The sequence below is a fragment of the Nicotiana attenuata genome, chromosome 2 (genome assembly GCF_001879085.1).
Source record: "Nicotiana attenuata strain UT chromosome 2, NIATTr2, whole genome shotgun sequence".
Taxonomy (NCBI): domain Eukaryota; kingdom Viridiplantae; phylum Streptophyta; class Magnoliopsida; order Solanales; family Solanaceae; genus Nicotiana; species Nicotiana attenuata.
The window spans coordinates 3,408,765-3,424,710 of record NC_031990.1 but is presented as its reverse complement, the minus strand read 5'-3'; the positions used below and the strand labels follow the sequence as shown (position 1 = coordinate 3,424,710).

At 36.5% G+C, this 15,946-nt stretch overlaps 2 protein-coding genes across 3 annotated transcripts; one reads left to right on the top strand and one right to left on the bottom strand.

The window, feature by feature from the left end:
* Positions 922 to 9,151, bottom strand: LOC109243106 (NAD-dependent protein deacylase SRT2). Its single transcript, XM_019410000.1, has 11 exons — positions 8,845 to 9,151; positions 8,298 to 8,340; positions 7,972 to 8,206; positions 7,661 to 7,726; positions 6,774 to 6,819; positions 4,869 to 5,029; positions 4,667 to 4,796; positions 3,857 to 4,018; positions 2,175 to 2,302; positions 1,695 to 1,794; positions 922 to 1,434 (listed from the first exon to the last, which is right to left on the bottom strand). The coding sequence occupies exons 1-11, from the start codon at positions 8,890 to 8,892 to the stop codon at positions 1,384 to 1,386; spliced, it is 1,170 nt and encodes a 389-aa protein (XP_019265545.1). The 5' UTR covers positions 8,893 to 9,151; the 3' UTR covers positions 922 to 1,383.
* LOC109243092 (psbP domain-containing protein 2, chloroplastic) lies at positions 10,326 to 13,734 on the top strand. 2 transcript variants are annotated; one of them, XM_019409993.1, is made up of 3 exons: positions 10,326 to 10,709; positions 12,351 to 12,506; positions 13,379 to 13,734. In XM_019409993.1, exons 1-3 carry the CDS (start codon positions 10,365 to 10,367, stop codon positions 13,637 to 13,639), a joined length of 762 nt encoding a protein of 253 aa, XP_019265538.1. In that variant the 5' UTR covers positions 10,326 to 10,364; the 3' UTR covers positions 13,640 to 13,734. The 2 variants fall into 2 exon arrangements, with proteins under 2 accessions (XP_019265538.1, XP_019265531.1); XM_019409986.1 differs by having other exon boundaries at positions 10,328 to 10,709; positions 13,264 to 13,471.

Below are 15,946 nucleotides of genomic sequence, written 5' to 3'. Positions count from 1 at the left end.
TGAAAAAAGTTATCCCATATAACAACACCGAGATAATTAATCCCGAAATAATTAATCATGGATAACTTGTTTTCCAACCAAGCGAAACCTTAAAGTGCAAGGGAGCATCATAAGTTCAGCCAATTCCAAGCCGTATGAAACCTAGAATAGAATAATAGCACGGGCTAGCCAGTTTTCGGACTGGTCATTTAAAAATAGCCAGCGTTTGCAAAGTCATTGAAACATAGCTACTATTTTACTGCAACAGGGACCGGTCCAGCATAATATACTGGAGATCGGTGCACCTGTGTATGAACTTGCAGCATATTATGCTGGAACTCCAACATGCGGAAAGTTCCAGCATAATATACTGGAGATTGGAGCACATGTGTATGAATTTCCAGCATATTATACTGTATCAGTATATTATACCGGATCGGTATATTATACTGGAACTCCAATATATTAAGCTGGAGTTCCAGTATACTTATGCTGGAACTCCATTATAATATGCTGGAGTTCTACTATACTTATGCTGGAACTCCATTTTAATACGCTGGAGTTCCAGTATACTTATATTGGAACTCCAATATATTATGCTGGAGTATTTTCCAGATTTTGAACAGTGTTTTCGTTCAGATTTATCTTTACATAAAAAGTGGCTAAATTTCAATCACTTTTGAAACTGTGGCTATTTTTGAATGACCACTTGTAAATTTTGGCTATTTTTGCATTTCTCCCGAAAAAGTATGGTAAAGGAGGAGACGATGACTCAATGTTCTAATGGTTAGTTTTCCTTGCGATCTTCAAAAGGTATAGTAATTGTTTAGTAAATAAACACGTTTGGCAGAAATTAATTTTCTTGTTTTTCTTCTCGGTAGCTTTTTTCCCAAAAGCAAAAGTAGTTCAGCAGAAACTTTTCTTTTCGCCAAACTCGGTAAATCTCCAAACATGAACTGATAATTTGGATAAAAAAGAATTGCTTTTAGCATTACAAAAGCTTAGCCAAAGATCTGAGTTGATCTTATCAAAGAAATCGGCATTCAACTAGGTTCATGTAGAATCCTAGATTTACAAGCAAAAGCCTTTAAAGATTTGCCAGTTCCAAGCCATATCGTTTGCGCTCTTGACTTTCAGCTTCAATTCACTAATAAGAAAAGCCCAATATCCATTTCTAAATAGTCGAACTGTATTGAAATACAGAGATCTATACGTAAAGGTGTCAATAGAGTATGTGGGGTACTTGAGCTGTTCATTTTTAAGAGTTACAACAACATCAAGGTGGTAGTGAGTGTGCGACATGTTAAATGCAGCAAAGTTGCACGTTCCAGCCAAGTGTACAATCCGTTGCAGCAACTGATGAAAAAGAATCCGGATGCTAATAACACCATCCTGTATCTGGAACTAGAGAGCAGGGATACTCAAGGATCCAACATCGAGCAATCTTGGGAGTATCTGCACCATAATTTTATTAGCTACAGTTCCAGTGACAATATTTACAATTGCAGCAAGAGAAACTGCAAATAGATGTGAGGATGGCTACGAGGAAACTAGAACTTCCAATATTCCATATTGAGGGAATTAACTAGCCCGCTTTTCTTTTTTAGCAATATGTAGACTATATTTTGCATATCAGAATAGTAAAATTCCCACAGTATGGTATTTGGAAGTTCGAGTTCCCCATCTTGTTATTCTCGTACTATACAAAAACTAACCTCTCCAACTCGAGCACTAATCTTCAAAGGTACAATAGCGTCAGCTCGTGTAACGCCAATATTTACAATTGCAGTAGCAGCACCTGCCTCATGCGCAGCTCTGTGCAAAGCAATTTAATGGTTATTGTCCTGATGCTGATTTTATCCAAAAGCGGGGAAAGGAAAAGAAGTAATAGAAAGAAGGAAATTATGATGTCTAAAATCTAACAAGTTTATGCAAAGAGATAATCTTATCATTCCCTAAACCATTAAAAACTCTTTTCAAAAGGAAAAAAAAGGTAAACCAGAAGGGACCACTCTCACAAATGAACCCTCAGTTCGTGCATTCCCTATCCCAGCTGAAAAACTTATGCTTGCTCTGAGACCAATTCATCAATGATGCACTAATACAAGAATCAAATGAGCAAACAAGGTAAAGCTTTCCAGGTAGACCAGAGTTTCTTTTAAAAGAATGGAAGACAGAACCAATGCATTTCTTACTTGATAAGCCGGAAAGCAGACATGGTCATCATAGATGAACCAAGTACAAGGAAGGCATCACATCCCTTTGCAGCTTCCATGGCAGCATCAGCTCTAGCTTTAGGGACATTATCCCCAAAGAAGACAACCTGCAATTGCACCAGATCAATGACAATACCAATATACTACTGCCGTTACAGCCATAAATTTAATGAAGAAATAATTAATCAAATAACCATTATATAAAATCGCTAGGCAAAGGTGGACTGATGTTTTTCTTCCTTTTCTTAATGCAGTTTTAGAGGTCAACATTCCATTGACTAGATATTGTACTAAGTAGCAGAAACTTTAAACAAACTATTAAAAGATACAACAAAATTCTAGCATTCTGGTAATCCTAAAGCGCAATTGAGATTGAAGTTTCCTATGGGTGAACTGCAAGATCAAACGTACCTTCTGACATGCAGAGCTATAATCAGCACGGAGCAAGAACTGCTATATGTTATAAGTCGGACTAACATTGGTACAACTAAATATCAATTTCTTGTGACAGTTCAAGATAACTCTTGAAGTAGCTTCTGGGATTATTTTAGTATGTTTTACAGTATCTTGAAGTCCTAGTACCTTTTTATTAACCAATAGGATCCCGTGACATAAAACAGGGGAATTCGTATTATCTAACATTCATCTTATGCATCTGCATTGAGATATATAATCTGGTCAGACCTGAAAACAATGATGATGTGCTTCTGCTCTCTCAAACTTTTGTATTTGTCTCCCCCTAACGGGCCTCTGATTTACTGTCAACCCAATAATCTCTCTCTATTTATATTTCTGATTCCTGCCATTCCTCTCATACTTTTAACAGACAGTGGGAAGATACCATCGGATTTTATCCTTAGAGATGGCACCTTGAAACTGGCAGAACCATAAAGTTGGTAGGGAAGTTTTTACATAGTAGGCTGTCAATGAAGGAGATTAACCTTTTAAATGTTACTATAACAATTAGTTATATTATGAGCAAGTTGTAATACGGAGAGGATGTTCAGAGGTTGCTGAGGAAGGGGCAATGGTACATCAATTCCTTAAGCAGTTGCTTAAATGCACATTGGGCTTCTGTCCAAACAATACCTCTCTCTAGTTATATTGAGCTTCTGGGACTTCCATCTCACTTATGGAGAAATGAAGTATGTTCACTGATGTTCAGCAACTGAAGCACCGTAGATGATGTATAATGTGGCAAATAAAGTTTTTCAAAAATCAACTTTTGGCGGTTGTGAGGATATCTCCTTTCTATACATATGAATTTTATTTAAAATCAGCAGACTAATTACTTGACTTCTTCCTTTCGAGATTTTTCCCAAGTAAGAATGGGAAAACTCTTCTTATTTGACTTCTTTACTAGGTATTCTGTACTTATTGGCACTTATCAGAATTTTGAAATCTCTACCTATAGGCTATTCTTGTTCTCCATGGTGCAACGCTAGTTTTTCAATCAATAATATTCTTCAGCATATTCGTAATAACAAGGGAGTTTTCATCTCATGCAATTTCTGCACAATCTAGCAATTACTGTAAATTACTCTTCCTGGAATCCTACAAGACCTATCTCCAGTAGAAAAAAAAACATAAAGAAGGAGAAAAAATAGGCTGCTCCAAGTTTATACAGACTAGCTCATCTAATACATAGAAAAAAGACTTACATCAGGTTTCAGAACTCCTTGGCACCTCTCACAATTAGGAATGTAGAAATCCTCCTCCCAGAATTTCTCATCGATCTCAATATCCCCATCAGGCCTTTGCTTCATTCCAAAGCTCTTGTCTGATCGGCTGTCGTAGTCCAAATTTTCGATAGCTTCTGCCCACTGCAGTACTACAACTTCTCCAATTCAATTTATGCCAACGGACCAAACCAGTGAATAGATATTGCCCAATCAATTGAAGTATGAATAACACAGATAGAAATACCTAAGAAAGCTTAGAAAATGAGCACTAAATCAGGTCTAGGTTCACCAACGTGTCTTGATACATGAAAAAATTAGTGGAAAAGTCACTGTGACAATGAAATCAATAACATTCTACATGCCAAAGTATCCATCGTTGTCCTTTTTCCATACAAGTATAAGCAGTGTTATTACAAGCCATCCCTTTGTCGCTTAAAGCAAGGAAGATATGCAAAGTAAGGGGATATTGCTTCATTGATGAGCACTTCAAACAATGACGGACAAAGTGATCTCAACAAGAAGTGAGCAACATTTTGAATTTCAACTTTGGGATTTATATCAGCATCATTTTATATAGGATGTTGAAATTAGTTATGTTAATTTCCATATGATCACGGTACTGCTAAATTCATATATGTTTGGTTCCATAAACTGTGCGCTTCACTTCAAAGAGGGCCACGCTTCACTCACACTTTTTGCTTCAAGCCCCATGGACCTAGTTGAATTCAATGTCGTGTATGGGGTTATATGAACATTGCTAGATCAATAGAATAGTTGAACAAAAATAACCTTGGGATTATGAGCCTTCACTTGATCTTGAAACAGTTCTCGAGGTAGAGTAAAACCACAATTTGTACAGGCAACAATGTAGACAGTCCCATGCAATTCAAGTGGACTGCTGCCAGCCCGATGATGCAACCTGAGGAAGTGTAACAAGTTGGTGTTAAAAGGCTCATAAAATCAAAGTTAAATGAAAAGACGAGCCAACCACCTGTCCACATTCTGTGTAATCATAAAACTTATATGGCCTGCTTTCTCAAGAGATGATAGAGCTATATGACCTGTACTAGGTTGAGCAGCAGTGAAACGTCTCCAGCCAGCATAACTCCGTGCCCAATAACGCCTTCGAGCCTTGATTGATCTGAGAAACTCCTGCAATAAAAGACAATGAAAAATTCTATCAGAAAATATGAATGTATGCACTGTAGATAAACAAGTGTAATGTGAGAAGCCTTATTTGAAGGAAGACCAAATAGAAGCTAACACTGCAAATTTCAAAGAAAGCTGACAACTTTTCTAGCACCAAGGATGTGTCCTAGCAGTAAATAAACTGGGATAATCATGGAAGACCAGAGCTCAAATACCAAAGTTACCCAGTACATGTGTTGGTGGGAGGTAGCACTTACCGGGTTGAATAGCTAATGGAGCACATGCTGACCTAGACACCACTGTTAATTTAAAAAAACAAGCTGAAACTTTTTCTAAATCCTGTCAGGAAGATGAAGACTTAAACTTTTGAATATCCTGTGAAGAACAGGAGGATTAAAGAAAACACTGATTTTGGAGGGATAACTGGCATAATACGAGCCGAAGCATCTTTTGACTGCACCTATTAAGTAGATGCTGACACAAGAAAGTAATAAACTAGAAATGAATGTAAAACTTTATCTTTAGAAAATCCAGCGACAACTCAGCTCATATACGATCTAACAAATTTTCTATTGAAGCTATTTTTTTTTACCAAGTCTATGATTGCACATCCGCATCTTTAGGAAAACTATGCATGCATAGATTAACTTAAGGAACAACGAAATATATAAGCTGCATGAATAAAATAAGAAAAAGGAGAGGAGCAGTTGAGGAAGGATGCTCTAAAAGGTACAGTGATTATGGCAGTGAAGAATGATTAGATTTAGAAAGGAGATGAGATCAAACTACTGTTCAGTGGTTCTTCGGATAGCTGATTAAACAAATAGAAGAAGCCATGCTAGTTCAATAAAAGATAGGAAAATTTGTGAGAGGCATCACATAAATAGGGGTACTGAGATGGGCAAGGAAATCTATCCAAAAAAATCATCAGAAGTGGGGTAAAATGGAAGAAGATCATGAACTGTAGAAGCTTGAAGAGTCAGCATATTACCTAGCCAGATAAAAAGAATTTAAACAGTTCGAATGATAGTTGCTCCAAATTTTTGATTCTTTGGGCATAAGTTGGATTTATTTTTTATCCTTTTCCGTTTCACGAGAAAAAAAAAAGATGAAATGCATAGAATTACAATAAGATAGGTTGAAAGGGAGGAGTGCTGCTACGGTAATATTATGCTGGAGTCATGTTATAACAAAATATTACTATATAGGAGTGAATATTGGGGATGCAAAAGCCTCCAAAGAAGTATATGCAAGGTTAGATGATCTGTTTTTTTGTAGGAAAAATATCTTATTACCAAGTAGATTGCCAGTTCCCTTCCAGTTCAGTTCATGCAATTCTTAAATTGAAGACTTCTTGTCCTCTACCAACTCCTTATAACTCTAGTAGACAAATATCTTATACAAGAAAAAGTATATGCATACATGTTTAGAGATGACCAAAACCTAAATTCATGTAGGATTTGTTGTGGAGAAGGGAAAAAAGAAATTTTATATATATATATATGTCAAGATATGAACAGAACTAAACACAGTAGAATTTATTGCCTGATCATGCAAAATTATTTTCAAGCTTTTCGTGTAAACATATTATTTTCGCAGCTTCTCTTATGAAACTGTAGCAACTGTTTTTCTACCTTCGGGATCAGATTGTTACGTTTTTTTCCTCTGTAAGATGGGAAAAATGATATTTATGACACTCATGATACTTTAATGGAACCAAGAATCAAAACACATGCCTTCAGGTCACCTGATGGGTAATTGGTTTGAAACCAGTACTATAAGCTCCATTCGGGCTGCCAAGAAAAGAAGGAAAAGAATTACCATTTGCCTAAATTATGTTACTTAATCATACAAAAAATTTCAGGCCCCAATATAAAATCTAGAAGAAGCACAAAGCTGTAATACCAAATCCCCTACTCCATCTTTAAACTCATTCAAGACGTACCACCCTATAGAAACAGGCCAAGGGTGCAGGCAATACTCAAAACAAAGTATATAAAAAAAAAATTCTGTTTCACAATACCTTCATGCATTTTTTCGAACAGCATATCTAGCTTGCACTTTCAAATTTAATCCTCACTTCATGCAAATTAGCTAAATGCTCAATACCAGGAAAATCGGCTTTTAATATTGATAGCAATCTGGACGTGTTTCTCTTTTTGTTTTTCTCTTTAATACACCCAGATTTGAGTAATTCAGATACGATGATAACCAAGAGAGCGTAATATTTGTTACATAGCTCCTAAAAAGAATTTCTCTCAGGGTGTTCTTTTTACTAGTCTCGCCTACAACGGATTCAATAGCAGTGGATCTTGTGTTGACCGCGTCACGTTATGAAAATTAGAGCCTGTGAACCTAAGCAGGACATCATATTGACAAAGATAATCAATTTAAAGTTTTACTGCAGCAAATAGCATACAAACTAAAAATTGAGAACTTTCTTCTGTTTACAGCAAAATGTGTCTCTTTTTTAGGAAATGTAACTCGGATAGCATAAAAGTCAAACATTGACAACTTTATTTTCTTTAAAGTAAATGTGTTCCCTTTTTTAGAAATGTAACTCAGATACCAACTTCAGAGAATGATCACAAACGTTTAAGCACATTGAGCCTGCTCATCTAATTTTAAACCAACCTCCTGTAGTCCGGAATTCCACTCTCTGTGCTCATGCCAGCTCCCGTCAATACAACAAGCTTGGTACTACAAAAACAATGGAATAAAACTTGTCAGCAATTGATGCCATGATGTAGTGAACATTATCTTCTGTAGAAGAGAACACATAAGAATGGCAGCCCGGTGCATAAAGCATCTTGCGTTTACGTAGGGTCCGGAGAAGGACCTCACCCTAAGGGGTGTAAAGCAGGCAGCCTATCCTGATGGCTGATTCCACAAAACACATAAGAAAGCGCTTTAAATCAAAGGTGCAGCTAAAGTACAATTCCTACCTCCTGTCAAAGAATTCATACAAACTGTCCACATCTTTCATGCTAGGGGGATCCGAATAAGGAACCATCTGCTTGTGACTCAAAAAATTTGATGGCGCATTATCTTTACAATCTGATGAGATCTTTGGAAATGTTATTCTTGCTGTTGTTTGCACAAACTTAACATATCCCTCAAAGGGAGTGGACTTTTTTACTCCACTAAACCATTTACCCATTGGGATATTCAAATGATTAGCTGTAAACAAGAAAAAAAAATGTTCGCAAATCAGCGCCAGCTAATCAAGTACAATATCTTACAAACTTGCTATTCATGATAACCGACTTACCTGCCAAATCTAAGGCCAGAAAATCTCTTTTATTCTTTAAGCCCTGCCCATTCAGTTCACACACACCATAATTTTATAAGAAAACAACAACAACAACGCCTCAATCCCAAACAAGTTTGGGTCAGCTATATGTATCCTCACTAACCACGTTACTACAGTTAAACTCATCTCGTTACAATACTATGCAAAAAAACAAATATAAACTAATAGAATTTTGGTATAATTATAAATCACTGAAAGGCAATAATTTTATCAGTATCACCAAAAACTTATCATCTTAAAGGCAATCACAATATATTATATTGGGTCCTAGCATTTGAATAGATAATTCTTCAAAAAACAAAAAATCTAAAACGTGTGCGCGTTTTGCATAATAAAATCAACAAAGTCAACGATCAGATAAAATTAGCTACTGATATTCACAAAACTGTGTTGCAATTTCAGCATCGTCAAGGATAATTGAAATTACCAGAAAATAAGATAAACATAAATTTCACGAAAATGACATAGAGATTTGGGTATGAAGATTACAATAATAATAACTTACAGAAAAAGAGGGTCGGCAACAAAGTCGTAGAGACATGGACATGGCCATTTCTGGACTACGGTTTCTCCAGGTTTAATTTGAAATGTGCTCTTCTCAATTCCCTTTTCTTAAACGACGTATGATTATTGAATGTATCGTCTTCCACGTCGCACAATTTTCCACCGCTCAGAACTGAAATTTAAGCAAGTTTTGCAATTGCTTCTTTCGCATACCAAATTAGCTTTTGGCCACATAACAATTGTAAAATTACAGAGGAAGAATTTTAAATTAACAATGGTATTGAAAATTAAATATGAATATTATGTGCATTAGTTTTGCACCTGGAATTTAAGAAATAAGTACTAAAAAAGGTCTATAATATGTAAAAATGGTAGTTAAATTTTGTGGTCTTGAGAATTAAAAGTTTTTACCATTCAATTTTAATTTGTTTGTATGGTAATATATCTCACAATTACAACAAAAAAAAAAAACTTTTTAATTCTCAAGACCACAAGATTTAGAAAATTAAAAAAAACTATTAAATATAAAACATAATTTTTCTTACGATTACAAAGAAAAATAAGACATAGAAATAAATGAAGAAAATAATATTTTTGTCGCTATAGGTGTTACTCCCGGCCCATTTTATGCATGTTAGACTTGAAGTTTCTTTTTGTAAATTATTAAAAATAATTGTACTTTTTAGTGTAATTTTTAAATATTTTATTTCATTTAAAAAATTGAAGGTTAAATTGAAATTAAAATTGATATTACCATACAAACAAATTAAAATTGAAACAGCCTCTGCCACTCGGGGTAAGGGTAAGGTCTGCATACATATTACCCTCCTCAGACCCACCTGTGGAATTATAGTGGTATGTTGTTGTTGTTGTTGTTGAAGGTTAAAATCAAACTGATTTATTTTGTATTTTGACCTTTATATTTAGAATTCACTTACATAAATTGAAATAAGAAGCAAAGTCCTAACTTAAATTCTTTGGGTTCAACCTTTAAAGAATTTATCATTGAACCTATTGTATTTTTAAAATTAAGAATTCATATTTATTATTTATTGTAATTTTAGTAAATTTTTGCACACAAATTTATGATCAACATGGAAAGTTATGTATGTAGTTGAACGCAGTATCAAAGTAAATTAGGAATAAAGAGTAAATTCTTTTTACATTTTCTTTTTGTTTAAAATCTTCGTTTAGCTAATATTTTTTCACTGCCAAACATCCTATAATAATGTACTGATTTAGACTATCGAATCTCATTGTGTCTCAACACAAGAGTAATTCTACCAGTCAAACAGTTATTTTTCTTAAATTATTTTATAAGCATAAACGGTAAATTGTTCAATTTCTTAAATAAATAAATAATGATTTGGGTTACTTTTTATATAGTTTTTAAATATATAGATATCACTTAAATTAAAAGAATTACCGCCAGAAAAAAATATCCTAACCATAACTGCCTCTAAAAAAATAAGATGACCCTTCCCTTCATCTTCTCTCATTATATTATTATTAAGTTATACAATGTCTGCCTTTAGCTCAGTAGCTCGCTCAATTGCCTACAATGGCTTCTTCCTAAACCTTATTATACCTATGCCCATTACTCCACCACAGATTATAAAGAGAAAGCGAGGTTTAACTGTCGCATCATTCTCCACTCCGCACAGTAATGAGACGAACAAATCTATGGAAGAAATGGTTCCAATTGTTTCAAGGAGGCGAGTGCTTAATTTATCCATTTTAACGGTCTTATTGTGGGACCGTTTCTCAAGCTTCGCTTTGGCCATTGATGGTGAGGTGTTAGAGCTTGAAAGATACACTGATTCTGCTCAAGGTTTCACTCTCCTCAGACCTTCTTCTTGGATTAAGGTCCATCCCCCTTTCTTTGCCCCTATTTCTTCCAAATACACCCTCTGTTTCAATTCATATGGTATATTTTGACTCAGCACGAAGATTAAAAAGGAAATGAACTTATGTCCCCATTAAAATTATTTTCTTAATCACCTCATAAACAATTCATTTGTCTAGCAAATTCTTCTTATGTCATCTTTGACTATGTGTATTTTAGTTATTGCATAGTCTAATAGGTAAGATTAGCCTTGTTGGATTTGTTGTAGTCATAACAAAAATGTTAAGGGTAAGTGCACATATAGCCATTTTCAGGGTTGCCCCTACCCGAAAGGGCAGAGGGATTGTTTCCAATCGACCCTCGGCTCAGGAAAAAAGAAACAATAAAAGAAAAGAAAAAAAAGGAAAAAGAGAAAGAAAAAGAAAAGGAAAAGGAAAAACAAAAAGAAAAACAAAAGAGTATTAGTGACTCCAGCAGAAATCGCATAAATAATTATCTAAACATAAAACCATAAATTAAATGCCATGCAATAATATCGACCAGTAACTACCAGAAGGGAGCACAATACACTACGCAAGTCATCTATGGAGAGCCCTACCAAACCCCACCTAGCCCCGGGAATGAAGTACGAAAAGTTCTAGAAGCCCCTATCCTACAATCCTGATACTAGACCTCCAGACTTTCCTATCAAGGGCCATGTCCTCGGAAATCCGCATTCTTGCCATGTCCTGCCTAATCACCTCTCCCCAATACTTCTTAGGCCTCCCTCTGCCTCGACTCGAGCCAACCACCGCCAGCCGCTCACAACTCCTCACCGGGGCATCAGGGCTTCTCCTCCGCACATGCCCGAACCACCTGAGCCTCGCTTCCCATCTTCTCATCCACTGGGGCCACCCCCACCTTCTCCCGAATAACTTCGTTCTTAATCTTATCTAACTTGGTGCGCCCGCACATCCACCTGAGCATCCTCATCTCCGCAACCTTCACTCTCTGAACATGAGAGTTCTTAACCGGCCAGCACTCCGCCCCATACAACATGGCAAGTCTAACCACAGCTCTATAAAACTTCCCCTTGAGTTTCTGTGGCACTTTCTTGTCACACAAGACTCCTGATGCAAGCCTCCATTTCGTCCACCCCGCCCCTATACGGTGAGTGACATCCTCGTCGATCTCTCCGTCCCCCTGAATCACCGACCCAAGATATTTGAAACTGGTGTCATTTCTAAAAAATGTTATCATGGCTGATATTGGACAATTCTTACTCTATCATGTACACACACAACGGAAAGGAAAAAAGTACTCTCCTATTCTTATCAAAGAGAAGGAACGAGGAAAACCAAAATATTCCTACTCAAACAAGTCAGTGGCGGAGCTAGAAATTGAATTTATATAAAGGAATTCAAAAAATACTAGAATGTCATAGTTAACATTTGAACTTGCAACCTAAAGCAACTTCTGCACCCCTATAATAGAATTTTACCATATGTAGGGTGTTACAACAGTTTATATATAACCAATTTTTTTTACCATATTTGTACAGTATAATTTTTCAACGAAAAGGGATTCAATTGAACTTCCTTTCCTCTTGCTAGCTCCGCCATCAAAGTTATACCATATGAGGAGGTTTTGGAAACTGATTGTGCTGTTATTGGGTTCTTTAGGTTGATAAAGCTGGGGCAACTGTCCTGTTTCAGGATGTAAACAAGGGATCCAACAATGTAGGCGTTGTGGTTATCCCTGTAAAAATAACAAACCTTAGCCAATTCGGGACTCCACAATTCGTGGCAGATAAGCTAATTCTGGCTGAAAAGCGCAAGGTCAGAATCCTTTTACTTTTGCTGTTCTTCTCTTTCTGTTTCTGTTTTGTTGTTGATTCGTAATTCCATTTTACTAATGAGGGATTATTCAACCAGATTTTGTTGGTTTTTAACCAAGTACTTGGGTAGAACTCAAAAGGTAGGAGTATTGATTAGGTCGAAAGTCTAGTGGTTATTGTTCACATATTTTGTTCTCGTAATCTCCATTTCCTTAGCAATGTCATTTTCTGTGGGCAAAATATTTGTATGTAGTAGAGAAGCTCGCCCTCTAACTATAAAAGTTTTATCACTCTCTTAAACAATAAAGAAGAGAAAGCCATCTTATGTAAATCTGTTGCGAATCGCAGTTGTGGGGGGACACCGTGTAATCCACTTGTGAATCTAAAGAAGGGTAAAGGAGGAGTCCTGTCAGCAAGTGAGATTTTTAAGTTTGGGATTTGATAGAAAGATGTAAAGGTTATACTGTAGATCCTACCGGAAAAGAATAATAAAAATATAAATTTATTTCAAATCACTGGAGAAGTAGAATTTGCAAAAAGGTAACATGGGTTGAGTGCTACAATGCGTATTAATTCCCCATCCCTATTTCTTAAATTTTTATCCATGAATGTTGGAAAATTTGGCTGTTGTAAAGGACAGTCCAGTGCACTAAGCTCCTGCTATGTGTGAGATATGAGGAAGGGCTGGACCATATTGGGTCTTATGTACGCAACATTGGGTCTTATATACGCAACCTTACCTTGCATTGTTGCAACAGGTTGTTTCCGTGGCTTGTACTCGTGCCTCCTGGCTACATGGGAGCTTATCCACAGTTTTGGCTTTTGTGCCCAACATTATTGGCAACTAATAATACTATGTCGTCTTACTCTTAGGAGAGTACAAAGGAGGCTGAGGTGGTTGCAGTATCAGAAAGAGCGGGAGAAGGAGGTCTTCAAGTGTATGAGTTTGAGTACAAGATTGATAGCACCAGAGGAGGGATGAAGAGGATATTGTCTGCTGCATTTGTAGCGTCTGGGAAGCTCTATCTGTTAAACATTGCACACTCTGATGGATTAGAAAGTCCTATCGACCCAGTTAGAAGAAATACGTTGGAACAGATTTTACATTCCTTTGATACTGCTCCTTCGACTTAAATAGACATGAGCTCAAATTTTTTTCTCACTAGGCTTTGCCCTGCATATTCTCTGCTGGGATCAAAACCAAAAGGTATGCTACCAGGTTTTCATTTTGAGTCCTGTTTTGTAATTTGCTTACTTAATAGTGACTAACCTGATTATCTTTAATGCGAGCCTCACATGCGTCTGGATGTGTAACGTTGTCTTTGTGTGACGAGAGAACCTCTTAATTAGCTACTTACTTTTCTGTTTTACATGGAAGTTCCCATGTATAAAGGTAGTAAACCCCTGTTTGTGGACTGGCAAAATTGGCTGGTTCTTGAACTCTAGTGGCGACGGCAAAATTGTCTCTGTGTGACCTATATAGGTCACGGGGTTCGAGCCGTGGAATCAGCCACTAATCTTGCATCATGGTAGGCTGCGTACATCACACCCCTTGGGTTGCGGTCCTTCTCCGGACCCTGCGTGAATGGGGGATACTTCGTGCACCAGGCTGCCCTTGAACTCTAGTTGCTGGTGTTGATTAGTGATTCTTTCTTGGTCTGCAAAATTAAGCGGTCAAACATAAAACTTTTACCCATCTATTAATCTGCTAATGGACCATATCATGCGTGTGTCAAACTTACTCATTTGAAATATGTAATACAATCTTACTAATTTGGATCAGTTATGTTTTAAAGTCTAGCCGAAGTTTTAGGGTAGACATGTTTTCAAATCTTTGGAACTCGTCAAAGTGGCATCACAACTGTCTCCAAGTGTTAGGTTTTATTGAGCTGTAAGAGTATTCCAATAAATTAAGTACCACAATCCGAAATATATGGTGTTAGCTACATAACTTATGTATGCATTCCATTCTATTCAGGTCCATTTCATTCTAATACTAAATATATGTCTTTTAAGGCAAAGTAGGTGTTCTTTAAAACCATAAAATTCTCCAAATCTCACACTTATCCCTAATCTATAGGTGACCGTCTTTGCCAACCAAACTGATATATACAAGCCAGCACAGATACACATTTGCAATGTATGTACGCATACGAAAATCAGCTTGTAAAAGTCATTCATTGTGTATTTTATCCAGATATATGCAGTTTTAGAATTACAAGGAACATTGTAACCAACCCCCCCCCCCCCCCGGGTTACTGATTTCATCATTCTTTTCAGTTTTTACTGCGTTCAAATTCGGTGTTGCTCTCCTGCTCACAGTTGAAGCAATCTCTCCTAAAAAAAACTTATTTCTATTTTAGAACTTTTCTAGCATCCCATATACAGTTTGTTCCTTGTCATGTGATCGGCTCCGCAGAAACTTATGTTACTGTTAATCAGCCACTATTGGCTGAGGCTTTATGGTGTCAACATGATAATGACATTCTGGGATGATGAAAAGTTAGCTAAATGGAACTTATTTTTGTAATTGAGATTTTTGAGCTTTCTTATGCCTTAGTAAGAACTTCCTAAGGTCTGCTGAGGAGGTTGAGCCATCTTTCTTAGTTCAGAAAGGAAGTTGGATTATAGACCTTGGCACTAGTCTTGGATAGTGAGTCTCACATATTTGGTTCATGGGATCAAAGGCCTAATTGTTGAAAATGCAATTGCATAGTTGGCATTCAAAGGTGTGGCTTAGTGATCAATGAAGTGGGTGCAAACCTAGGAAATCATGGTTCAAATCACAGCAGAGTCAAAAAACACTAGGTAATTTCTTCCGATTTGCATAAAACTTGGTGAACAAAATTATCCAGTACCTATGATGGTGGCAAGTAGCAAGTACTCGATGAAAAGTCGACTTACGTGTAAGTTGGTCCAGATATTACAGATATCCACAGTGTTGAGCTTGTGCCGAGTAAGATAGGGATTAAGTCCATTCCCGGAACTTTATTTCTTAAACTTCTGGTCTTCTAAGGGTGTTTTGTTTCGCTTAATCATATACAGAGTGAAGACATTCAGTTAGAGCTTGAATGTGGTGCTAGATTATTTAGCATAAATGGTAATCATGCCAGATTATTACTACGTATATGCTACAGTCGAGCTCCATCAGTGCTTTAGCAAAGATTCTCCTAACTGTTTTACAATCTTGATTTGAGATAATTTTCTGATGCATCTTTTAACAATCGAAATGACAATTAATCTCGATGTGTTTGGTTCTTTTGAAATACTGGATTAGAAACAACATGAAGAGCAATTGATTTTAACAACATAACTTGCAGTTGGAGCAAAGACCATTAGTTCAACGTAGATTGTGCCATAGCTCTGTATTTGATTTAACACTAGATTGAGAGACTATGCTTTGTAACACAAAATACCTCCAACAGAAACACAGTATCTAGA

What these genes read in the sequence shown, in the direction of transcription:
- LOC109243106 (XM_019410000.1), bottom strand. Translation starts at nt 8,892, where the DNA reads ATGGCCATGTCCATGTCTCTACGACTTTGTTGCCGACCCTCTTTTTCT. An exon ending in GGAATTCCGGACTACAGGAG is followed by an intron (nt 6,820 to 7,660) that starts GTTGGTTTAAAA and finishes TTTTCTTGGCAG; the next exon opens with CCCGAATGGAGCTTATAGTA. An exon ending in AAGGAGTTCTGAAACCTGAT is followed by an intron (nt 2,303 to 3,856) that starts GTAAGTCTTTTT and finishes GTGCAATTGCAG; the next exon opens with GTTGTCTTCTTTGGGGATAA.
- LOC109243092 (XM_019409993.1), top strand. Translation starts at nt 10,365, where the DNA reads ATGTCTGCCTTTAGCTCAGTAGCTCGCTCAATTGCCTACAATGGCTTC. An exon ending in GACCTTCTTCTTGGATTAAG is followed by an intron (nt 10,710 to 12,350) that starts GTCCATCCCCCT and finishes TGGGTTCTTTAG; the next exon opens with GTTGATAAAGCTGGGGCAAC. An exon ending in TTCTGGCTGAAAAGCGCAAG is followed by an intron (nt 12,507 to 13,378) that starts GTCAGAATCCTT and finishes TCTTACTCTTAG; the next exon opens with GAGAGTACAAAGGAGGCTGA.